Source organism: Macrobrachium nipponense, chromosome 1, assembly GCF_015104395.2.
Source record: "Macrobrachium nipponense isolate FS-2020 chromosome 1, ASM1510439v2, whole genome shotgun sequence".
Taxonomy (NCBI): Eukaryota; Metazoa; Arthropoda; class Malacostraca; order Decapoda; family Palaemonidae; genus Macrobrachium; species Macrobrachium nipponense.
Genome location: NC_087200.1, coordinates 81,340,050 through 81,365,961, shown reverse-complemented (window position 1 = coordinate 81,365,961; position 25,912 = coordinate 81,340,050). Strand labels below are relative to the sequence as shown.

At 45.3% G+C, this 25,912-nt stretch overlaps 1 protein-coding gene across 1 annotated transcript in view; it reads left to right on the top strand.

Annotated features, from left to right (window-relative positions):
• The window catches only part of LOC135219408 (jouberin-like), a gene marked incomplete in the record, with an annotated part of 390,670 nt that overhangs the window by 2,665 nt on the left and 362,093 nt on the right, over positions 1-25,912 (top strand). The window contains 1 exon segment of the mRNA XM_064256160.1: positions 23,928-24,092. Coding sequence (XP_064112230.1) covers positions 23,928-24,092 — 165 coding nt within the window.

Sequence of the window (25,912 nt, the reverse complement as noted above, 5' to 3'; positions counted from 1 at the left end):
AGAAATATTAAGATGATTATATATTATAAAACGAAGAAGACGAGCAGCCTGGTGATGAGAAACAATCCTTCGTCGCCCCTGCAGGATCCCTTGAAGAAGACGAGTGTGGTCTACCATTACACATGCCCCGTCCGAGGATGCCTCGGCAAATACGTCGGTATGACCTCCATGCGTTTCTCCAAGCGAATCTCCTGCCACGCCCAAGAAGGAGCCATATTCAACCACGCCAGGACTGCTCATAACAAACGGATAAGAAGAATTATATTATCCCTAATATCACCATAATAGATCAAACAACGGATCTCCGACGTCTGCGCCTCCTAGAAGCCCTCCATATAGGCAAGGAGAAACCAAACTTAAATATCACTCAAGAAATGTTTCTCCTTCCCACCGCCGCCCGGAGAGCAGCGAGCGACCCCCCGACGATGCCAGATAACCAGGAACCCCCACAGGATTATACGAATCCTGCTACAGACGGAATTCCTGACGTTCATCCCCAGGCACGCCACTGTGGTGCTCGCACGAGAGAATCCCCGAGACCTTCGAGGCGAGATCCACGGCTTCGCCCAAGACCGGCCCGACCAATGAGAATGCAACTCTAGTTCCGTGCCGCTATAAATACCGTTCCGCAAACTTTCTTGCTACAGTCACTTTAACCGACTCGTCAGAAGATGACCTACGAGAAGGTTGAAACGTCACGTGATACCAGCTATACCAGCACATTGGCAATACCAGCCCTTAAACCTAAGACGACCCCGGCCCGAACTGAACTACGCCTACGGAATGATACCAGCACTGACGACGACCCCTGCTTGACCTGGACCTGATATCTTGTTCTAATAAAAGATTCCTTCAGCATTTATAATTTTTGAAAATTCCCAATATGAATATTGGCCAGTTACTCAGAAACATCGCTGAGCCTGAGAAGCGAATTGTAAGGAAAATAGAAAAAACAATATATAAAATCAACTCGCTTAATTCTGCCATCCTTTTTAACAGCATTTGCCTAAAAGAGGGTCTTCTACCAAAATATTATTATTATTATTATTGTTATTATTATTATTATTATTAAATACCTGAAATTATCAATAAACATTTTACATACTAGTACCATAAAAATTCTTTCATCTCGGTAAAAGAGAGAGAGAGAGAGAGAGAGAGAGAGAGAGAGAGTGTGTTTATCTCTTTCTGTTCTCTCAAAAAATACTTATAACGCTTCCAGTGAAAGAGAGGGAGGGAGTTACCGCTATGACACATTATTATCTTGTGTGGCAAAAGAGAGAGAGAGAGAGAGAGAGAGTTAACCTTAATTAAAAGTGACATGGATAGATCAGTACGTATTGTATTTCTTTAAAATACTATCACATATGAATTTTGTAATTACAGTTATTATTATTATTATTATTATTATTATTATTATTATTATTATTATTATTATTATTATTATTTGAAAATATTAAAAACAAATAGTACAAGTACATAAAAAATCTCGAGTCTCAGTAAATGAGAGAGAGAGAGAGAGAGAGAGAGAGAGAGAGAGAGAGGAGGGGGGGGGGGAATTTCATGAACACTTGATTGCAACACAGCAGTTCTTCCCCCTCCTGGCTGTCACAGAACTTGATATATCTGACAGTTTTAGTACCTGGAGTTCGAGAAAAGGTTACTGAAAGAAGACTGGGATTTCCTTCATTCTTCCATAATTTTTTAAATATATAAGCTAAAATCTTACTAATTCACTATGGTATTTTCTTTAATGAATTGATATTATTGTTGTATAAATTAATATTAATGTTTGAAAATAGTAAATCATTTATTTATCATACAAAAAAAACATACATCTTTGTAGGAGAGAGAGAGAGAGAGAGAGAGAGAGAGAGAGAGAGAGAATTATTATTTTTATTATGTGATATCATTTCAACTTATTAAACTTACTAATACAGTATTAATCAAAATTAATATTTGAAAATTAGTAAATCATTTTTGTATTATAAAAATGTATTTAGTCATGAAAATTAACATCAAAATACACTAATTAGTGATTATTTTCGTCGGAAAATACAAAGAGAGAGAGAGAGAGAGAGAGAGAGAGAGAGAGAGAGAGAAACTATGGTTTTTATATCCAAGTCTAAGTAGAGTATAAATGGATTCTTTAAGTGAAATAATGTTTCAATGATATTTTGCTGTTTTGTATTAAAGGATATGTATACTGTTTGAGAATGCGTTCCTTATCCTTGACTATGGTTACCATACAGTTTAATAGCGTAAATTAATTTATGCGCCCTCCGCTCAGAAACTAGTTCTGTGTATGAGATATCATTAAAAAGCATAAAAAACCGTCGTAACCTTGGAATTTGCGTTGTAATCTAACCAGAAACTTAGTTTTGTTAATTATGTATACTGGAAACAAGCAATGATTTTTTCATTATTTGCGCTTTTGGACTGTTATAAACTACGCATCCCAAGCTAGTGTATTCATTCGCTCGGAAACTAGTTCCGCATATGAGGCGTCACTAAAAAAATTTAAAAAATACGACATAAAAAGTGTCGAAAATCATCATAACCTCAAAATTTTTGTTGTAATCTAACCAAAAACTTATTTTTATTAATATACTGTGCTAAACTATAAGGGATTCTTATCATAGTATGCGTTTTTTAAAAGCGTCGTTAACTCGGAGCGTCGGAAGCGTCAGTGTCGTAACCTCGGAACAAGCGTCGTAACCCAGGGCGGATTTTTCAATGAATATTTAAGAAAAAGCGTTGTAACCTCGGAACGTCGTAAGCCGGAGCCGTCGTAACCCGGGACCGCCTGTATTAATTTTCATATGATAGTCTTTGGGAATGTGAGCCACAATTGTGAGTAGTTGAGAGTGAGTCTCAAATCATTATTGAAAAACCTATACAGTAGTGCCTCAGGATACGAAATTAATCCGTTCCGAAGCGGCTTTCATAACCTGATTTTTTCGTATCTCGAACCACGTTTTACATGTAAATAGCCTAATTCGTTCCAAGCCCCTACAAAAACACCACAGTAAATTTTATAGTAAAGCTAAATTGACCTATAAACAATGAAATACAGCAAGAGCGGTCTCTCTAACCACGGCAGCCTGGAAGAGAGGGTGTCTATTAGATTTTAGGCTAAAGTAAGCTTAAGACTAGACAATATCAGCATATATTCCATAATATTAGGAGGGAACTTAAGCTTAAAATATATCTCAGAATTCATATCGTATGTATATACTGATGGAAAATACTTACCCCGTCCAAAAACTGACTCACGAGATCGTAGTAGATCGTACACGTCTCGTGGAACCAGACCTGCAAATTCCCGTGAGAAGTCGAACACGGAGCATGAGACCTGCAGACCTCATGCCCGCAGAGGTCCTGGAGCACAGCGTTGCACCCCGGGTGCTCACAGTTGGTAGTCTGTAAGTGGAAGGATACATGAGTATCGATATAACACTCACAGGGCTACTCTAGTACTCCGTTGCATGCCGGAGAATGATAAATTTTTGGGCATAACCCCTCCCCTATCACCTTAATAGGCATAAAATGAAGACTCCGGTGTAGGCCGGAGAATGAAAACACCAAGGTCAGGGGAGGAACCCAGCTTAAGGTAACTTTTAGATAACTTATAATTAACTTAAGCATAAAACAGTTAAAATAAATCCGGAGAACGACTCCGAATCGCGGCGCTGTCCGACTCCGCCGGCTACGCCGGAGAGAAGGAACGGTGTAAAGCAAAAGTGACCAACTGAAACGCATACACTCCGCCGGCAGGCGGGGCTACCGTACCTCCCCCCCATAATCGATGGGGCTCCAGGAAAGAGAACAGAGATCCGTCATCACGGGGAGGAGGCGAGGAGGGGCGAAAACAGTTCCCGAGCATACAGCGGAGCGCCGGAGCAACAAAGGCGGGGGAAGGCCAACCCCCCGACTCCGTCACAGCGAAGCACCACCGAAACCAGGGAGACAAGGTCACTCCCAGCCAAGTGTCTGTCCAGACTCCCCTACTCCCTCCGCGTAGGGAGAGAGGGAGTCAGGCCCGGATGGAGCGAGCAAGGACAAACCTCCCTCCCCCCTACTCTATGGTGAGAGCGGGGGGGGGGGGGGGGGGGGGGGGGGGAAGGCGACTGGGATGGGTGTCTGGCTGTACCGCGATCACAGGGTGACCAAGGTACGATAACACAACACAATCGACAAAATCGGTAGCCTAGGCTAATGCAACCAAACTGATCAGAAAGATGCAACAAACGTGATGCAACAAAACTGACAATAAGGATGCAACAAAACTGAAAAGAGGACCATGGGACCACTGATACCTAGGCTAAGCAAACAGACCAGACGCCCTAGGCTAATCAAAACACAAAAAATAAAAACAAAAGTAGGGGAAAATAAAATATAGTAAGAGAAAAATATCCGGGAGTGTACGACTAACCCGAAAGAAAGTCTACCACTCAAAGCTAGCCTGGGCCGATACGAAGAGCGATGGCTAGGGTCTGGACCAGAAAAAACTGAATGCCTACGTAAGGTAGAGAGACATGCATGCATGACCTAAAACCTAGGCAGGCTAAATCCCCTAACAATATAATAATAAAAAGGACTAGAGACGCACGTTAAAAATAAGGGAAAGGTTCCAGGTATGGGAGACCGAGAACCAAACCGCCATGAGGCAGAACAATGCCACCATGCTCCAGACTGGGAACCTGTATTTATACCTAAAAAACGGCAAATACAGGCTCGTGGAAGGAATAAAACTAAATCGAAACCTTTCGGAATACTTAACTTAGCCGCTGCAATAGCTGAACGTTCCATGGTGGCGAAAAATCACGCAAACACAGCACAAAAACAAGAGCAAAAAGAAACGTGTGGGTCTCTTGGCCTGCTAACATAAAGAATGGCCACCAGAGGCGCGGCAGTCGGCTTGGCGTGGGTTGCAGTAGTAGTAGTTGCCGCCCCGTTCTGTGAGTCAGCTCTCTCCTTGAGGGAATTTGTTGTGGGAAATTTCTAAATGGCAAGAAGTTCGTGGTAGTGGTCTCACTCGCCCTAGTGACCATACCGACACCCTTCTTTTATTTTGGGTGAGCGAGTCATTTATACTGACCTCTTCTTTATTTTGTTTATTCTCTGGTATTTGTTAGATCATTTACCTAAGAAATAATGAACTAAAGGATTATTTCGCTGGGCGACACGAACCAATCGCCCAGAAATAGATTTTTCCTACGTCAAAATCCTTTTAGTGTACGTGGTACAAGAAATACTGTATGTACATATGTAGTAAAATGTGGAACCTTACCTTTCGAGTGAGACGATCTCCGAAAGTGGCAACAGAGGAGGAGGATAAATGGCAGAAAACATGAACACTTAACTTTACGAAACACATTAAAAAATGGCAGAAAACATTCACACTAAACTTTACGAAACACATTAACAAATGGCAGAAACATTAACACTTAACTTTACAAAAAACTTAAAATTAAATATCTTTTTGTTCATGAAACTTACCTGTCAGATATATATAGGGTATAGCTGTATTCTCCGAAGTCCGACAGAATTTCAAAACTCCCGGCACACACAGTGGTCGGCCAGGTGGTTAGGAGGGTTACGGGAACTATCCACCGGTCTGACGTCCCTTCGGCAGAACCTGTTGACGCTTCCCAGGCTGCCAAGGATCGTGCACGTGCACGAATCCTTAGAGAATGTTTCTCGTCCTCCGAGGCGTCCTCCCCTCACCGGGGTGGGAGCGCTCGGAGGGCCTCTCACGATGAGAACGGCAAAGGCGCAAGATGTCGCACAGGCGGCCGTCGTCTTTGCCGCCCTCTTAAGAGAGGTTATAAAGAAGAGGACGCTTCACGTCCTTCTCGACCTACTTTTCAGTCATCTCCTGAATGTTTTGAAGACATTCCGCCACAGAAGAGGACCAGGACTTCATCGGAGGAGGACGCTTTTGAGCGCTCTGATCGCTTTAATTTTGTTCCTGAGAGAAAGGAGAAGGCATCCCCTCGCCCATCATCTTCTCACAGGATTAGTCCTTCTCCTGGCCATGGATCTTCTCCTTCTAGAGAGATCCTTATTAATATGCAACAACAGTTGGCGTCGTACTTTGCAAAGAGAGAGGCAGAACCCCGTCGGAGGAGGAAGGATCGGTGGCTGCCTGTCAAGAGAACCAGGCAGTCCCCTGCTCCTTCTCCTCGTTTGTCGACCTCCCCAGCTTCGTCGCCTTCTAGATCCCGCCTACTCATTCGAGAACTCGCAAGCGTTTCTTTTGAGAGCTTCTAGGATTGTCGATGAACGTGACAACGGCGCAAGATGTCGCACAGGCAGCCGTCGTCTTTGTCAGGAGGTCGGGAATGTCCAGAATTCTCTGACTGAAGACGATCATCAAACATCGGAGTTCGCCACTCGCGTGCGTCAAGAGCAGCGCGAGACTCGCCAAGACGCCTCTCAAGTTGAACGGATAGACGCTTTTGCGTCGTACACGTCACATCAGGAAGCTTTTCAACATCGAGATATTCGTCAAGATCCTCATAAAGACGTCTTTGGGAACGCACGACGTTCTATGCACGCTAGATGTCCTGCACATCTAGACGCTCGCCAGGACGCTCACGAGGATGCTTTTGAAGACGCTCGACGTCCTGCTTTTCGAGACGTTCACCAGGACGCTCGCGAGGACACTTCCGAAGACGCTCAATGTCCTGCGCATCGAGACGCTCGCCAGGACGCTCGTGAGGACGCTTCCGAAGACGCTTGACGTCCTGCGCATCGAGACGCTCGCTAGGACGCTCGGGAGGACGCCTTTGAAGATCATAGATGTCCTAAATGTCATGACGCTTGTCAAGGTACTTGCCAAGGCGTTACTCAGAACGATGGACGCCCTACACCTCAAGACGGTCGGCAGGACTCCTGCAAGGGCGCTCTTCAAGAGGATGCTCTTCAGGACGCTCCCTTACAGGAACTTAAAGTTTCAAAATTAGCGGTGAAACAGACCCAAATATCTGCTTCGAACCCTCCTTCAGAGAGAGGCCCCCTATTACGAACGGGACCTCATGGCTTAATTACATCACGGTCTGTTAAGGACGCTTCTACTATTCCTCTAGAGGAAGGAGAATCTTCGAGTGACTCTCGTCCTGCTGACGATGAAGAGCCGACAACGTCATCTTCCTCAGACTATAAGACGTTAACCGGCCTCCTGAAAGACATGTTTACCGACAAGTTTCAGACACCGGTTCCTTGCTCTCCACCTTCACAGTTGGCCTCATCGAAGACGAGGAAGGCTCCTGGCTTCGTTAAAATGGCCACTTCGCTCTCTACAAAGAGAGCATTCAAAAGGATTCACGACTGGATGGACTCCAGGAAGGCGAAGGGCAAGACTTCCTTTGCTCTTCCTCCATCGAAGCTAAGCGGAAGAGCTGGAATTTGGTATGGAATGGGAGAGGAAGTGGGGTTGAAAATTCCCTCTTCTTCCCAAGGTGATTTTGCTAACTTGGTAGATGCTCCGAGGAGGTCTTACCTTTCCTCAGCTAAAGTTTCCTGGACGATGTCGGAAATTGATTACCATCTCAAAGGGATCTACAGGATGTTGGAAGTTTTTCTGGGCTCAGCTCGTGTCGGCCTATGAAAGGATCCTTAATATCATTCTTTCTAGGCAAAATTAATCTAAATTTACCAGAGAAAAACAAAATTAAGAAAATGTCAGTAAAACTGACTCGCTCACTCTATAAAAGAAGTGTCGGTATGAGAATAGGGGCGAGTGGGATCACTACCACGAGTCATTCACCATTTAGACCTTCCAATCCAAAATCCCCACTAGAGAGAGCTGATACTAACGGGTGATGCGGCCGCTACTACTACTACTAGGGACGCCACGGACAGCAGCGCCCCTAGCGGTCATCCTTAATATTTAGCAGTACGCGTTGGACGCATTTTTTCACGTGTGCTATTCTCTTTAGATTTATCTCCTCTTCTTTACCATGGAACGTGCTGCCATCGCATCGGCTAAGTTAAGTGCCTCATAAGTAGTATTTTACTGTATTTTAGTCTTCCAGGGACCAGTATTTTCCTTCTAATAGGTCATATACGGTTTCCCGGTCGACTCATGGCGGCGCCATGCTGCCTCATGTTTAAGAATCCCGGTCTTCCATACTGGGACTTCTTGTACTTATGGGCTTACTATATCACGTTCATCGTTTTTACATCGTCTTTTTAGCTAGGTTAGCCCGTTTACCATTCTCTTAGTTTGGTATTTAGGGCTATTCTGTATTCTGGCCCAGCATCCCGGCTCTTGCTCTTCATCGGCTATCGCTGGCTCCGAGTAGTCTTCTGTTCCTCGGAACAGTTTGCCTCCTCCTGGGCTTCTTTTTCTTTTACTAAAAGTGTCTTTTCCACCTGTTATGATGTAATTTTAGTTCTATTTAGAGGGTGTTAGGCTTAGCCTAGGTGCATGTCCCATGTATTGGTACAGCCTGGTTCACGTGGCCCTCCCACGTTGTGTTGCTATCGTGGCTTAGGCCACTTGCGGTCACGTGTTCCATCGCACCTTACCCTTCCCCTTCCCTCCCTACCAGGTATAGGGAGGGGTCTGGGGGACCCCTTGGTTGCTATGACAACCTCAGTAGCCTTCCTCCCTCCTTCTCTGAGGAGGCCAGGGGTTCTTCCCAGCTGGGGTTTAGGGCGACCACTTGTTTCGGGTACCGGGTCACCGAGCGGGTAGTTGTTGAGACGGGGAGGAGTAGGCCACCCCCCCCTCTCTCTCTCCCGCCGCGTTACGCCGGGGAACCCCCCCCCCCTAGTTGCTCAGTCCACCTTTCCCCACTATAACGAACGGAGCCTTCCGCCGCAGCCGGGGCACCTTTGGTTATAGTTCGTCTGGCTCCGCTAGCGGGGGGGGTGGTCACTACTCGTGGTCTATTGCTTACCTACTATATCCTTCCCTTTTTTCCCCCGCTACCGGAGGAGAGCTTGCTTCTTACCCGGGCACTCTTCTAGTAGACGGGGGGAAAAGTTGATATTTATTTCGTTATTTTTAAGGATATACCCTAATTTTACGATGAATTTTAGTATTATATACTGTGTGTATACCATCTCCGTCGTTCTCCGTCGTGGTTTCATACATCACCACCACACCTGGTTGGATTCTTTCTCTTGTCTCCGGCGTAGCCTTGGACAAACTCCAACCTTCTTGTTACCACACGTATTATGGCGGGGCTCTGGTTTAATCTAACTTTCTCGCTCCGGCATGCAGTGGAGCAATTGTTAGGCTGTAAGTGTTCTCCTGATGCTTATGTATCTTTCCACTTACAGGCTACCAACTGTCAGGTCCTAGGGTGCAATGCGACTCTATACGACCCATGCGCCCACGATGAGTGCAGGACTCACGCCCCGTGTGCCACGAATCACAACGCCATGATCGTCTGGCACCCGGAAGCCTGCGCCATCTGTTACGACCTTGTCAGTCAGCTAGTGGGGGGGGTAAGTCGATTGTAGGCTTCTTTATCGTATTACTAACAACACTTAGTCATAAGCTTGTTAACCCCGTCCCCGCCACTAGAAGCTTCATTTCGCCTTCTCTTTCAGGCTGCCGGTGTGAGGGAAGTCGCCCTAGCAACCCTGAAGGCTTGGGTGGGCGGCTTCGGCAAGAACGCCGCCAAGGGCCAGCCATACATCTTGGACAAGAAGCTGGCCATTCAGATCTTCCCCGGCGGCAAGTCAACAGGATATGTTGACCCCATCTCTGCAGCCCCTCTCATCGCCTCTATCCAGCAAGAGGTGCAGCAATCGTTCGGGGCCGTGGCCACGCAGGAGACGGTCCCAGACATCGCAACCTTGGACCTTAATATTGAGCCTATGGCGGTAGGTGCGGAGGATTTGTTAGTTGAGGTAGGTGTGTCGGGTGCCCAAGGTCTTTCCTTGGGCGCTCCTGGATCTTCTCCTGTCCCTTCTTCTACTGCTTCTTTCCAAGGCTTTTCGGGATCTGAGATCCCTGCCCGCTCTCCCGCTCTCTCTGTACCCCCAAAGGTGAAGGGACAGAGAGAACCGAAGACCCTTATTAAGACGACTTCTAAAAAGTCGTCGTCGTCTTCTTCAGCTAAGAAGTTTTCGACTTCCTATGCTGACGCGGTGAAGGCTAAGCCGAGCTCTTCACACTCCAAGAGCTCTAGAAGCAAGGCTTCTAAGGAGAAGGCTCGCGCTCCCGCTGAGCCAATGCCTTCTCCGGCCTCCACCGCATCCACTCCGGCAACGCCGGTTGGAGTAGCGGGACCGAGCACCTTTGATCCCACTGCCTTCTCAGCAGTGGTGATGCAACAGGTAGGAGAGATGGTTGGCTCAGGATGTCCTCCGACCCTCGAACCAAGTTCGAACAGATGTTCGCACAACTGTCGAGCACTTTGAGTCAGTCGGGCCAGTCCATCCAAGATCTCTCTAACAGAGTTAGAGAGAATGAGGACCGAGTAGCTGGGCTTGCTCAGGTTCCTTATCCAGTCTCCCCAGTAGCAAGTGCTGGTATTCCCCAGCTACCTCCTTATGAGTCGCTACCAGCCTTCTCCATGGATAACCCATGGAGAGTAGCCGCTTACGCTCCATTCAAGGACGGTATGATCTCTGTCCCGGAGTGTGGAACTCGAAGGATTGAGGACTTCGAGTTTTATCCTCCGGGATTGACGCAGCCTTTCATTGGATATGCTAGGCTGACCGCAGCGGCCCTCACTAGGGAAGACAAGATCACCAGAGAGCATGTGCTTTATAGTAGAGAGCACGCTCAGCGGGAATGGGTTCACTGCCTTGAGGACTGGGAGTGTACCAACACTAAGCTCCAGGCTTTCAAGAGTCCTTTACTATTTTTTGCGACGGAGGAGGAGGCTTCTCTTCCGTTCGCTACCAAAATAGTGGAAGCGACTCTTCAGGCAGTCCTCAGGATGAGCCCATGCCACAACTGAGGGAAGCGGAGTCTACTTCTCCGCTCTTTCCAGCTTTCGGAGAATTGTGGGAGAACTTGCCTTCCACTTTCACGCTTGGTAAGCTCAAACCGGACTGTGCAATGGACCAGTTTGGCGAAAAGCTTCCAAGGCTGCCTGATACCTTGATCCAGGCAGAGTTCGACGCTCGAACTAGGTTTGGAAGATCCCTCAATTCTCTAATTATTACTGAGATGGCTGCTTTATCGTATGGCACAGAACCTCTATTTAAGATTCTGGCCAAGTCTCAGCTTCAAACGGTTCAGACGGATGCTTTCGACTTCTTCCTAGCTAGGAGGAACTGCCGAAAGCACGTTCTGCAGGAATGCACTATTAGGCACGAACCTAATAGGCTCCTGGCTTCCAGCATGTGGGGGGCGGACCTCTTCCCAGAGTCCGCGGTGAATGAGGTACACCATGAGGCTGCTAGGCTCAACCAGAGCCTCAGAGCTAGATGGGGTATCTCCTCTAAGAGGAAACAAGAATCCGCCCCCACTGCTAGTAAGAAACCAAAGAAGGCTGGTAGAAGGTTCCAGCCTTACCAGAAACGTCAGCAGCAGCAGCAATTCGTTCAGGCCGTCCCAGTTACCCAACAGGGACAACCTGCAACCTCAAAACAAACCCAACCCATCCTCCTTGTGTCTCCTCAGTCGCAACCCTCGACCTCCTACGCACTCTCGCCGGCCTTCAACCCTGTTTATGAAGGTCAGGCTTACCCTCCTTTTTCTGGGCAGTCGAGAGGTAGCAGAGCGCGAGGCCACTTTCGCCAGCGTGGCTCAGGAAGAGCGACAAGGGGTAGGCAGTTCAGAGGAGGGCGTGGAGGTCAACCCGCCCAACAACAATGAGGCTCCCCAGGTAGGAGGGAGGCTGTTCCTCTTCCGTCACAGGTGGGGGTTCAGCAATTGGGCACAGAGCATAGTGTCCAAGGGATTGGGTTGGAGTTGGATCAAAGATCCCCCTCCAATCAAATCATTTTATCAGGAACCTTCAAAGGATTGACAGATTACCGCGAGCGAAACTCCTTCAGAAAGGAGCTATGCGAGAGTCAAGCATCTAAAATTTCAAGGTCGCTTATTCAGCGTGCCAAAGAAAGGCTCAACAAAAAGAAGGGTAATCTTAGACTTGTCAAGGCTAAACTCTTTCATTCGTTGCGACAAGTTCAAAATGCTTACCATTTCGCAGGTAAGGACCTTACTTCCTCGTGGAGCCGTCACATGCTCCATCGATCTTACAGACGCATACTATCATATCCCTATAGCCAGGCACTTCCGCCCATTCCTAGGATTCAGACTAGGAAATCAGAAATTCTCATTCAAAGTGATGTCCTTTCGGTCTGAAAATGTAGCCCCCAGGGTATTCACAAAAATAGCAGAAGTGGTAGTTCAACAATTGAGAACTCAGGGATAATGGTAGCAGCATACCTCGACGATTGGTTGATCTGGGCAACCAACAGTCGAGGAATGTTCTCAAAGCCACGGAAAAGGTAGTTCAATTTTCTGGAAACATCTGGGGTTCCAGATAAACAAAACGAAATCCAGACTTACTCCAGAGTCTCGTTTCAGTGGCTAGGAATCCAATGGACTTGTCTTCCCACAATCTGTCAATTCCAGTGGTCAAACGCAAAGAAATAGCCAAGGCTGTGAAACAATTTCTCAAATGCAAACAAACATCAAGGAGAAGCCAGGAAAGAATCCTAGGTTCTCTTCAGTTTGCCTCAGTGACAGACATCCTCCTGAAAGCAAGGCTGAAGGATATAAACCGAGTTTGGCGATCGAGAGCAAACGCCAAATCTCGAGACAAGTTGTCAGTAATTCCACAGATCCTTCGCAATCAACTCCGTCCATGGACAAAAGTGAAGAACCTGGCCAAACTGGTACCCCTCCAATATCCCCTTCCGGTATTAACCATTCACACGGATGCCTCCCTGTCCGGGTGGGGGGGATATTCTCAATTCAAACAAGTTCAGGGGACTTGGTCAGTTCAGTTCCGCCAGCTCCACATAAACGTTTTGAAGCAATGGCAGTATTTCCTTACCTGAAGAGACTTCTTCCCCGAAAAAGTCTCATCTAAGACTAGTTTTGGACAGTGCAGTGGTAGTTCATTGCATCAACAGAGGAGGGTCCAAATCCAAACATGTGAACCATGTCATGATAGCCATCTTTGCACTAGCAGACAAACACAAATGGCATCTGTCCGCCACTCACCTGGCGGGGGTAAGAAATGTGATAGCAGACGCTTTGTCCCGGTCAGTCCCTCTGGAATCAGAATGGTCCCTAGACGACAGGTCATTCCAGTGGATATGCCGGAGAGTCCCAGGTCTCCAAGTAGATCTCTTCGCTTCACAAGCAAACCACAAGCTCCCTTGCTATGTGGCCCCCAACCTGGACCCTCTGGCTTATGCCACGGACGCCCTGTCGCTAGATTGGAGTCAGTGGAGAAAAATTTATGTTTTTCCTCCAGTGAATCTTCTATTGAAAGTCTTGAGCAAGCTGAGGACTTTCAAGGGACTGGTAGCCCTGATTGCACCAGACTGGCCCAAGAGCAACTGGTATCCTCTGCTTCTGGAATTGGGTCTCCGACCTCAACGGATTCCCAATCCCAAGCTGTCACAGGCAGTACAAATGAGGACTGTGTTCGCTTCCTCAGGAATTCTTCAGACCCTAACTTTATGGACTTCATGAAGTTTGCGGCTAACAAAGATGCTAACATTGATCCACAAAACATCCTCTTCCTAGAGTCAGATAAGAGAGAGTCAACTATTAGACATATGACTCAGCTGTTAAAAATTAGCATCCTTCCTGAAAGAATCAACACTACAACCATGACAGTTAACTTAGCTATATCCTTTTTCAGATCCTTGTTTGAAAAAGGTTTAGCAGCTAGCACTATTACTACTCATAAATCGGCTTTGAAGAAGATCTTTCAGTTGGGTTTCCAGATAGATCTGACTGAATCTTACTTTACGTCTCAAAGGCCTACTGCAGTCTCATGGTTCTTAAATGACGTCCTCAAACTAGCATCAGATACTGACAACTCGTCGTGCACATTCATAATGCTCCTTAGAAAGGACGTTATTCATTATTAAGCCTAGCTTCAGGAGCTAGAATTTCAGAACTGTCGGCTCTATCCAGAGATGCGGGTCATGTAGAATTCCTCCCCTCAGGAGAAGTCCTGCTTGCTCCGGATCGTAGTTTTTTGGCTAAAAATGAGGATCCCCTTGCAAGGTGGGCTCCTTGGAAAGTCATCCCACTTCCGCAAGATCCTTCTCTCTGCCCAGTATTAACTTTAAGAGCCTTTCTATCTCGCACATCCTCAAGATCCTCAGGTTCTCTCTTCATGAGAGAAAAAGGTGGTACTTTATCAGTAAAAGGTATTAGACAACAGATCCTTTACTTCATTAAACAAGCCAATCCTGATTCATTCCCAAAAGCACATGACATCAGGGGAGTAGCCACCTCAATTAACTACTTTCAACATATGAACTTCGAGGATCTTAAAAAGTATACTGGATGGAAATCTCCGACAGTCTTTAAACGTCACTATCTAAAGTCCTTGGAATCTTTAAAATTTTCTGCAGTAGCAGCGGGAAACATTGTTTCTCCTGATACTGTATAGTAGTCATAGTATAGATCCAGATCTCCTTCCTACCTACCTCGTCTAACATGCCTCACCCTATCGCCATGCTACTCAGATACTCTAGCCTTAGCCGCTGAGATCATATTAGTGGATTGTCCCTTATTTTTTTGCTAGGGACATCCACACTATGTACTTATAATGTACTTCAGTGTCCCTACCCTTATTTTTATGCTAGGGTAGGACACAATGTGTTTGTATATTATGTAAATACCTTGCTTAAGTGAATCTATTTTGTTAATTTACATTGAATTATTGTATATTACTATGTTTATTATAAGTTAATTTTAAGTACTTTATGTTGTTGGCTTTCTTTATTATTGTCATTGTTAGCATAAGTTAGGCTTAAGTACTTAATTTGTTCTTGGTAATACCTGATTCACTATATGTTATATATCTCTTTTTACTACTGTTTTTCATTTGTCCTTTTTCCATCTTGTCTGTTTCTCTGGTACTCTTTCATAGGCCGACACGAGCCTGAGCCCAAAAAGGGGAAAAAGGGATTTTGGGACGTAGGAAAAATCTATTTCTGGGTGATTGGCTCGTGTCGCCCTATGAAACCCACCCTGTCTTGGTTTACCCCCCCCTGCAGGACAAGATGTTCATAGATTAAGGATGACCGCTAGGGGCGCTGCTGTCCGTGGCGTCCCTAGTAGTAGTAGTAGCGGCCGCATCACCCGTTAGTATCAGCTCTCTCTAGTGGGGATTTTGGATTGGAAGGTCTAAATGGTGAATGACTCGTGGTAGTGATCCCACTCGCCCCTTTCTTCTCATACCGACACTTTCCTTTTATTAGAGTGAGCGAGTCAGTTTACTGACATTTTCTTAATTTTGTTTTTCTCTGGTAAATTTAGATTAATTTTGCCTAGAAAGAATGATATTAAGGATCCTTTCATAGGGCGACACGAGCCAATCACCCAGAAATAGATTTTTCCTACGTCAAAATCCCTTTTAACTTCCTGGATTGGTGTTTGGGGGCCCCGGACCTACAGTCCAGAAGCCCGGACTCGATTTCTTTAGAGGAGTTATCCAGTGTGTTAGCATGCATGGATAAGGCAGTTAGGGATGGCTCTGATGAACTGGCATCCCATTTCACTACCGGCCTCCTGAAGAAACTAGTGCTATACTGCAGCTTTACAGCAAAGTCAGTGTCTCCTGCGCAGAGGGCAGAATTTTTGTTCGCCCCTTTTTCTTCACATCTCTTCCCACAGTCCATGATGAAGGATCTGTCAGTTAACCTGCAGGAAAAGGCGACGCAGGACCTCTTGACCCAGTCTTCTAGACATCCTGCGGCCCAGTCTTCTACCTTAGCCACACAAGCTCCCAAGAAGAAGTTTAAGCCTTTTCGTGGAGGACCTTCCTCAAGAGCTTCTTCTCGAGGAAGGGGTTTCTCTAGAGGCAAGGCCTCCTCAAAACCCAGAGGAAAGAAGTGACGTCTCTGCCCTTCAGACACTGGTTGGAGCGAGACTCTCATTCTTTGCAGAGGCATGGAGAATAAGAGGGAGGGACATCTGGTCCTTCGAGATTATCGAGAGAGGTTACAAGATACCTTTCCTCTCAACACCTCCATTGAGCACGAAGCCCATAGACCTGTCGCCCTCATACCAGCCGACGAAGCAACAGATATTGCTCGATCTTCTCGAGCAAATGATAGAGAAGAGAGCCGTAGAAGAAGTGCTAACGTTAGATTCCCCAGGCTTCTACAACAGGTTGTTCCTGGTTCCAAAGCAGTCTGGGGGATGGAGACCTGTCCTGGACGTCAGCAGATTGAATCTTTTTGTGAGAAAAGAAAAGTTCAAGATGGAGACGTCTCAGTCGGTACTGGGAACTTTAAGACCAGGGCACTGGATGGTGTCCTTGGACCTCCAAGACGCCTACTTCCACGTCCCGATTCATCCTCAATCAAGGAAGTTTCTGAGGTTTGTCTTGAAGGGACAGGTTTTCCAGTTCAGAGCTCTATGCTTTGGGCTAAGTACCACGCCGATGGTCTTCACACTTCTCATGCGAAATGTGGCGAAATGGCTTCACCTCTCAAAGATAAGGGTCTCACATTACCTAGATGACTGGCTCATCCGTTCGTCTTCGGAGTCGAGACGTCTGGAGGACCTTCATACGACGTTGCAGCTGATGAAGGCCCTAGGCCTATTAGTCAATTTCGAAAAGTCCCATCTGATCCCCACGCAGTCCATCGTATATCTGGGGATTCAGATGGATTCAGTGGCTTTTCAAGCTTTTCCATCCCTGGAACATCAGCAGAAATGCTTAGAAAAAGTGTCAGTCTTCTTAGGGAAGGAGACATGCTCGGCGAAGGAATGGATGGGTCTGCTAGGAACCATTTCCTCGCTGGAGAAGTTTGTTTCCCTAGGGAGGCAGCACCTCAGGCCGCTCCAGTTTTTCCTAGCAGAGAACTGGAAAGACAAGAAAGACCTAGACGCGACTTTGAAGATTTCTCAGTCGGTCAAAGATCACCTGAAGTGGTGGCACGATCCCGTCAAGCTTTCAGAATGACTGTCCCTCAGCCTTATGAGCCCCGACCTAGTGTTGTTCTCAGACGCGTCCATGGCGGGCTGGGCAAGGAGGAAGTGTCAGGCCTCTGGAGAGGGGAACAGAGGTCCTGGCACATAAACCTCAAAGAGTTGGAAGCTATTCAATTGGCTCTCCAGTTCTTCGAGGGACGAGTGGTTGGCCGAGTTGTCCAGATCAACTCGGACAATACCACGGCTCTCGCATACATAAAAAAAACAGGGGGGGGCCACACTCTCGGTCCCTGTTCGAGATAGCAAGAGATATCCTCCTGTGGGCAAGAGCACGGAACATAATAATCCTGACGAGGTTCGTTTCAGGAGTTCAAAATGTCTGGGCGGATCTTCTCAGCCGTCGACATCAACTGCTTGCGACAGAATGGACTCTTCACCTAGAGGTCTGCCAAGAGTTGTGGAGACTATGGGGATGTCCATTAGTAGATCTCTTCACAACTTCGAAGACGAAGAGACTTCCTCTTTACTGCTCGCCGGTTCTTGACCCGGGAGCAATAGCAATAGATGCCATCCTATGGGATTGGATGGGGATGGACGTCTACGCCTTCCCCCTGTTCAAACTCCTGGGAGAAGTAATCAGGAAGTTTGCGGTGTCTCAGAGAGCGAGAATGACACTAATCGCCCTGTTTTGGCCTTCAAGCGACTGGTTCACGGAGGTCATGTCCTTCCTAGTGGACTTCCCAAGGACCCTGCCAGAGAGAGAGTCGATCTACTCAGACAGCCCCACTTCGAGAGGTACCACGGAAACCTCTCCGCTCTGAGTCTGACTGCGTTCAGACTTTCCAAAAGTTGGTCAGAGCGAGAGGTTTTTCAAGACCAGTGGCAAAAGCTATTGCCAACGCAAGAAGAGCTTCCTCTCGAGCAGTTTACCAATCTAAGTGGGCTGTCCTCAGGAGATGGTGCAGGAAGAGAGGTATTTCCTCCTCCACGACCTCTGTGAATCAGATCACTGATTTCCTCCTCCATCTGAGGAATGTTGACAGGCTTGCGGTTCCCACGATTAGGGGGTACAAGAGTATGTTGTCGGCTGTCTTCCGACACAGAGGTTTAGACCTGACCAACAATAAAGACCTTCACGATCTTTTGAGGTCTTTTGAAACCTCGAAAGTACCGCAGCCTAAGATCCTGTCATGGAACTTAGATATAGTTCCAAAGTTCCTAATGTCAAGTCCTTTCGAACCTCTGCATGCTGCCTCGTTGAAGGACGTCACAAGAAAGGCTATTTTCCTAACCACTCTGGCCACAGCGAAGAGGGTTAGTGAGATTCAAGCCATAAGTAAGCATGTGGGCTTTAGAGGACACAATGCAGTGTGTTCCCTGAGCCCTTCCTTCTTACCGAAGAACGAAAATCCGTCCAACCCCTGGCCTAAGAGCTTTGATATCAAGGGGTTAGCAGAGATCATTGGACAAGAGCCAGAGAGAGTCCTGTGCCCTGTCATGGCTCTCAAGTTTTATTTGGAAAGAACTATACACTGCCGAGGTCCTTCGGAAAATCTGTGGTGTTCCGTCAAGAGACCAGACTTTCCAATGTCAAAAAACGCACTGGCATTCTTTTTGAGAAGCACCATCAAGGAGGCCCATTCGTCCTGTCCAGATGGTGATCTTAAACTTTTGAAAGTTAATGCTCACGAGGTAAGAGCTGTCGCGACCTCAGTGGCATTTCAAAAGAATTTGGCTCTCAGCGATATCCTAAGTGCCACATTTTGGCGAAGCAACTCTGTGTTCGCTTCACGCTACCTGCGGGATGTGAAGACGGTATATGAGAACTGCTATTCGCCAGGGCCATACATATCCGCAGACATGATATTGGGGGCAGGAAGCAGCACGAATCCTATCCTATAGAAAATGGTTAGGTGTGCTTTTAATTTTGCTGTGTTGTTTTACGGTTGTGGGGTCGGCCGCCTGAGGCGGAGTTCCCTTTCTTTAGCCTAAAAGTTATGTGGGACTAACTTTTGATAGGTTAGGTCAGGTGGTGGTTTTTTGCTTCGTTGCCCTCAGAGTATGGCATTGTGGTCACGCTCCCGTTGACAGATCATCTAGAACTCACCAGCTATACGGGTCACTCACTACCTTGCTGGAGACTCTAGTAAAGCAAAAGCAGACTTGGGTGACAGTAATCACGAAGTCAGCTATGCTAACAGGTAAGGAACCAAGATGTCAATCATCTGCATGTAGTTTGTTTCCAAAATCTTTCTATTCTGTCCCTTCCCACCTCCAATGGTGGGATTCAGCTATATATATATCTGACAGGTAAGTTTCATGAACAAAATAATATTGTTATGATACAATTAAGTTTGTTCATACTTACCTGGCAGATATATATAATCAAGTACCCACCCACCTCCCCTCAGGGGACAGTGGCATTAGAAAATCTGAATAGAAAATGGGAATGGTTCCTGATACCCGCCTCCCAGCGGCGGGAATGGGTACTAACCACTGGGCCGGACCACTGCGTGTGCGGAGTTTTGAAATTCTGTCGGACTTCGGAGAATACAGCTATATATATATATCTGCCAGGTAAATATGAACAAACTTTATTGTATCATAACAATATCATTTTTGTTTTTGTTTTTTTTATTTGTACTTTTTTTACTTTTTAAACTTCACGTTTTTTTTTTTTTACAAAATTTAAATTTTTTCACTACTTTCAACTTTCTGTTTTTTCGTATCACTTGGATCTTCCTGTTTGCTTACTTCTACTAAAGGCCTCTTTAAAAAATAGCTATCCAAGGAAGATTACTTCTGCCTGCTTTTCAAAATGTTCCTGAAACGACTCAGGCAAACGTCAGTGAACTGCGAAGCATACGACCTGTGTAAGCCTTTTCGGGGTGTCTCTTTTCTACAAATGATTGCACTTTATGAAAAGCAACTAGAGCATCCTTAATTTCTGTTGTTGTCATAGGGTCGTCCTCCTCCTCCTCGCTGCTGCTAGAGAACTCTTCTTGAACAACGTTATGTTGCATGGCCTCCAACTCCTTCAGGTCATCCATCGTAAGCTCCTCTTGGTGCTCCTCGAGAAGATCATTGATGTTGTCCTCGTCAACGACCAGCCCCATAAACTTGCCGAGTGCAACGATCTCGTCAAGATCTGGTTGCGAAACAGTTTCAGGATCGTCAACTGTTCATGAATCTGCATCAGCTTCGCCCACGTTGAATCCCTTGAAGTCTTGGGCGGATACGGCATCAGGCCAGAGTTTCCTCCACGAAGAATTCAAGGTTCACCTCGAAACCTCCTGCCAAGCTTGATCGGTGAGTCGGATGCATATGACAACATCAAAATGCTCCTTCCAAAATTCATGCAAGGTGAAGTTTGTGGTATCAGTGATGCCGAAACATCTCTTGAAAAGACGTTTCGTATACAGCTTCTTTAAGTTCGATATCACTTGCTGGTTCATTGGCTGGAGGAGAGGGGTGGTGTTAGGCGGAAGATAAAGAACCTTGATGAAAGAATACTCCGCTAGGATATCTTCCTCGAGGCCAGGAGGGTGAGCAGGGGCATTGTCCAACAACAGCAGACATTTCATAGGGAGGCACTTCTCTTCCAAGAATTTCTCCACTGTCAGGCCAAAACACAGATTTACCCACTCGGTGAACAAAAGTCTCGTTATCCAGGCTTTCACATTAGCCCTCCACATCACTGGAAGCTTCTCCTTTAGCACTTTGTGGGCCTTGAAGGCTTAAGGAGTCTCCGAATGATACATAAGAAGGGGCTTGACTTTTACAATCCCCACTGGTGTTGGAACATAGTGCGAGCGTAAGCCTATCTTTCATAGGCTTTTGCCCGGGTAGTTTCTTCTCTTCCTGCGTGATGTATGTCCGACGAGGCATTTTTTTCCAAAAATGGCCAGTCTTGTCACAGTTGAAGACTTGCTGAGAACTGTAGCCTTTGTTAATCGTCATCTCGTCGAACGTCTTAATAAAGGCTTCGGCTGCTTTCGTGTCCGAGCTGGCAGCCTCCCCATGCCGCACCACCGAATGGATACCGGTCCGTTTACGGAATTTATCAAACCACCCACGAGAAGCCTTGAAGTCTGGGGTTGGCGTTGATGTCCCTTCTCCTCCGTTGTCTTCGGCCTGGGCAATCAGATCACTGAAAATAGCACTGGCCTTGTGCCAGATTGCCGTCTCGGTTATTGTATCGCTAGCGATTTCTTTGTCTTTTATCCATACAAGAAGCAGCCTCTTCATCTCATCATGCACGTGGCTCCTCTTGTTGGACAAGATAGTCACGCTCTTGGAAGTTGTAGCTGCTTTGATGGCTTCCTTCTGCTTAAGGATGTGTGCCTATTGTTGACGGATTTCGGCCGTATTCTTTAGCGATCACACTCAACCGCATGCCAGCTTCATACTTGTTAATGAACTCCATCTTTGTCTCCAAAGAAAGTGTCCTCTTCTTTCTGTGAACTTCAGCAACTTTCTTGGGACTCAAGCCTATAATTAAGTTAACTAAGAACTATACGTACAAGTAGAAAGCGAAATCACTAACACGAATTTACGTTAGCTAACGAAATACATATATGTGTAATGATTACATATAAATATGAATGTATGAGACATTCTATGTGTTGCAACATGTTGTTGAGTTAAGTGATGACTTCTGTGTTCCAGTAGGATCTTGCAGCATTTGAAAACAAGAGTTAGTGAATAGCTGACATTGCCTTGACGTTGCTCTGACGACGCTTTGTATAACATCTTAGTTTGTATACACCTGGATCATCAGTTTAAAAAGGTAACGCCAACCGATGCCCCATTGGCAAAATACATGTCGTTTCCATTGCAGTCTGTGCCTACGTGACAGACCTAGATCCATGTACTCGTATGTTTGTGTAACATTGAGCAATGTATTACTCGACTAATGTTCTCGTAACAGAATTGTATATCAGACTTCTATCACACCTCTCTGCTTGAAGGGCTATCCAAATCTTCCTGTAGATATAATTGTGATGTAAATTTGTTAAATATAACTTGTTATTTAACTATGAGTTTTAACGTCTTCAAACCTACATATACAAGAAGTAACGATTGATGGGGACTTAGAAGAAATATCATCACGGTCATGATACTTTGACGAAGATGTGATGTATACCAACCAACACTTGCGGATATCATCGCAGGTCAAACAATTGCAAGGCGACTCCTTTATATATGTGTACGAACGAATTCCATGTGCGTACGATAACGCTGGTGCGACAAAGTGGCCAAACAACGCCTTTACGTAGAGGCATGATGGGATAGATGCTGACCAATAGGAGAGCAGGATCTTACGGTGGTGACTAGCATCAGGAACCAATGGGAGAGTGGGAGGATGGTGGCGAGTCTACAGAGTTAGAGGCGCGCGAGTTTTAAAATTGTTCTTGGCAGTCTGGGCGAATCTCGGACTTTACAGTACACCCTTTTGTAACCTGAATTATTTTCGTGTGCAGAAGCAAAAAAATCTTCGTCTTTGCTTTTGTAACTTGGATTTTTCATAAGTAGGGACTTTTGTATGTCGAGGTTCCACTGTACTGCTAGGTGATTATTTGTGTCCATGGTCGAAGAGCTCCCACCAGGATGAACTGGTGTGTCAGGATCTCTTTGGGAATCCAACTCATGCTTTGGGGAATCTGTTAGGACCTATCTTCAGAACTCCTTTAGTACAAGTTTGATATATCTTGTATTTTTCAAAGATCAATTTGCTCAAGGTGTGCCTAATGATCTTGGGGAGCAATCACAGCACCTTTGTAAAAGCCATCTCATTGATAGAGTGTATTGTAGGTTGCCCTCAGGAGCAAAACAGTCATCCTGACTGCTGTGGTTGCTGCATGTTCATGGTGTCTTGGATGTGGTTAACAGTCTGTTCTGAGGATCAGAATGGTCCCTGCCATTCAGCAATCAGTAATTCAAGCAAATTACTTGCCTAATGATGCCACACCAGAAGAAGGTCTGCGTAAGTTCTCCCAGCAGGTCTGGCTGAGAGTACATAGTATCACTCTTCACTCATGCCAGGCCTTTTGAGAGTCAAGAGTTTTGACTTAGTGGTCACAATCCCAAGATCCCTGAAAAGGAATTGGAAAAACTAGAGGCTGAAATAGCCCCAGGACTCATACAGAAGAGTGTGCTCCTAGAAACAGCGCACATAGTAAGAAAAGTGATGGACTCCTAAGGAGGCAGGATACAACTATGAATACCACCCAGCTGAATTGGAAGACTGTGATAGCCCCCCCCCAGAAAAAAAAAAAAATAATAAAAGATTGTAGGCTTCTTATTCACTTCTTATCCATTTCTTTACAAGATGAAATCCAATAAGTAGAGTGCTTGGTTGTTCCAATTTTTAGGTGTTATGACTAGAGTAAAATGAGAGATTTACTTCATATTTCTCGTGAATGAAGTTTCTGTCATATTTTCCTTTCAGAGTGTTGGGTTTGAAATTAATTACTTTAGCTGCCTTTTTGTCTTAGGTACTTTCTGCCAGAATTACTGTCTAGTTTAGAGCTATATATATGCCCTTCATTTATGATTTTCAGGGCCTTGCCACTGGTCTTTGTCACATTGCTTCTGTATCTAGTACTTTTCTGACTAACTGTTCTTACTCTCATCTAACATGAAAATTATTTGATGGGTCCAATCATTACCAGTTCCATCAGATCTTGACTTATACATCTTTCCTTAATTTTTTCAAATTTTGAGTGACAGTTATATCATAGTGCATCAGAACAATATCTTAAACAGTGTAAGTATATAATGCCTTACTTAATTACATATAAGTACTACATAGATTAATTTAGTTGTGCAATTTTATTTCTATTAACCTCATTTGAATCTTTGGCAGATGACTCTGGAAGAACTAGAACCTCTTGCTGAGAAGGCTGAGATTGGAATAAGAAATCCTAGTAAGGGGATCAAGGGAACTGAGGATCAAAACAAATCTGATGCTTTGAGCTCTCTTATGACAGCTGCATTGCAGAAGCATGTGGCGAAAAAGAAGCAAAAGAAGGTATTGTACATGTAATCAGCTAATGTAAGATTTTAATGTATGAGAATGGGAATAATGTGTAAGTACTTTAACAGTGAACAGTATGTATATGTACTTGAACATTTGCTGCTTTTAAAATTCTTTACACCTAATATTCTTAAAAAATTTCGGAGTTGAATTTCTTAGTTGTAAAACCATATTGACAAGGTAGAAGAAAAACTGGTTAAAGAACTAGGAAGGAAATAAGTCTTGGGAGTATTAAAATGTACTTTATTGTTTATTCAATTAAGAGGCCCTAGTCATGTTGTAGGGGCTTTTTCTTTTACACAATTAGTGCAGGATAATGGGAACAGATTCAGAGGTTAAAGAAAACTCCTATCCACCTATCCTAATTTATTAACCTTAATAGTATTATAGTAGTCCAAAGACCTTCAAACAGAACCTTATCTTAATTTTATTTACATTACCACAGTTTATCAATTATCATCTTTCAGTACTTAACCTAACTTATTTCTTACTTGCAACTAGTACAGTTTATCAAAACAATCTTTCTATACTTGACTTAACCTAACTTAATACAGTAGTGCCTCAGAATACGAAATTAATCCATTCCGAAGTGGCCTTCGTTACCTGGTTTTTTCATATCTCGAAGTACGTTTTACATGTAAATTGCCTAATTCGTTCCAAGCCCTACAAAAACACCACAGTAAATTTTATAGTAAAGCTAAATTGGCCAATAAACAATGAAATACAACAATTTGGACCATTCAGTACCTAACATAAACTATACTATACAGGGGGTCCTCGAGTTACACGTATGATCCGTTCTTACGATGCATCGTAACACGATTTTCAGCGTAAGTCGGAACATTGAAAAATACCACATGATTTAATGTAAATACTATCAATAACAACGAGAGAACAATTCCTTACCTTTATTAGTTTGATTGGCTTGCACACTGAGAGGAAGCTGCGGTGCTGGAGAGACTGGGGGAGGTTAGTGAAGAGAAAAAGAACCTCCAGAAGTTGCTGGAGATGCTGAGGCAGATGATTCTTGAGGTAGGCAGAACATACTAGTACTGGAGATGCTGAGGCAGGTGATTCTTGAGGTGAGGCAGAACATACTACTGGAGATGTTTGGGGCAGGTGAGTCTTTAGGTGAGCAGAACCTACAGAAGGTGCTGGAGATACTGGGCGGTGAGTCTGGGTTAGCAGAACATTCAGAAGGGGCTGGATTAGCAGAGGCAGCTGAGGGTAGAGGGTACAGGATCTCCTGCAGGCCTCTCTACCTTCTTAAAATACTGCTCCAGGTTAGTCTGAACAGAGAGCGACCTCTTTTCATCCAAGATCTCCTTGTAACACTGCATCAAATCCATGACGCCTCTGGAAACCAAGTTGGGATCCTGAGCCTCAAAAGTTGACAACGCTTGCTGCAACTCTGCAAAACCTCTTATCAAGTCCTGCCTTGTGAAAGCCTTAGGCTCTGGGGTGGGTGCTTCTTCTTCTTCCTCTATTCTGCTTCTCCGGTTGTATCAGGTCACTCAGCAGATAACTCCTCGCCATGAGGACTCCAGCAGCTCTGTAAAACATCATCAACCTCCATCTCCAAATTGATTTCATTACTCAGGGCAACAACGTTCTTGACAACTAGCTGAACTGTGTCCTCAAACCCATGGAAATCATTCACAAATTGAGGACAAATTTTCTTCCAGACACCATTCATGTTTGTTTGCTTAACCTCCTCCCAGGAATTAGCAATGTTCTTTACAGCATCAAGGATGTTGTAGGATTTCCAAAAGTCCTTCAGAGTCAAGTCCTTCTTGGTTTCAGTTGCCTGTAAA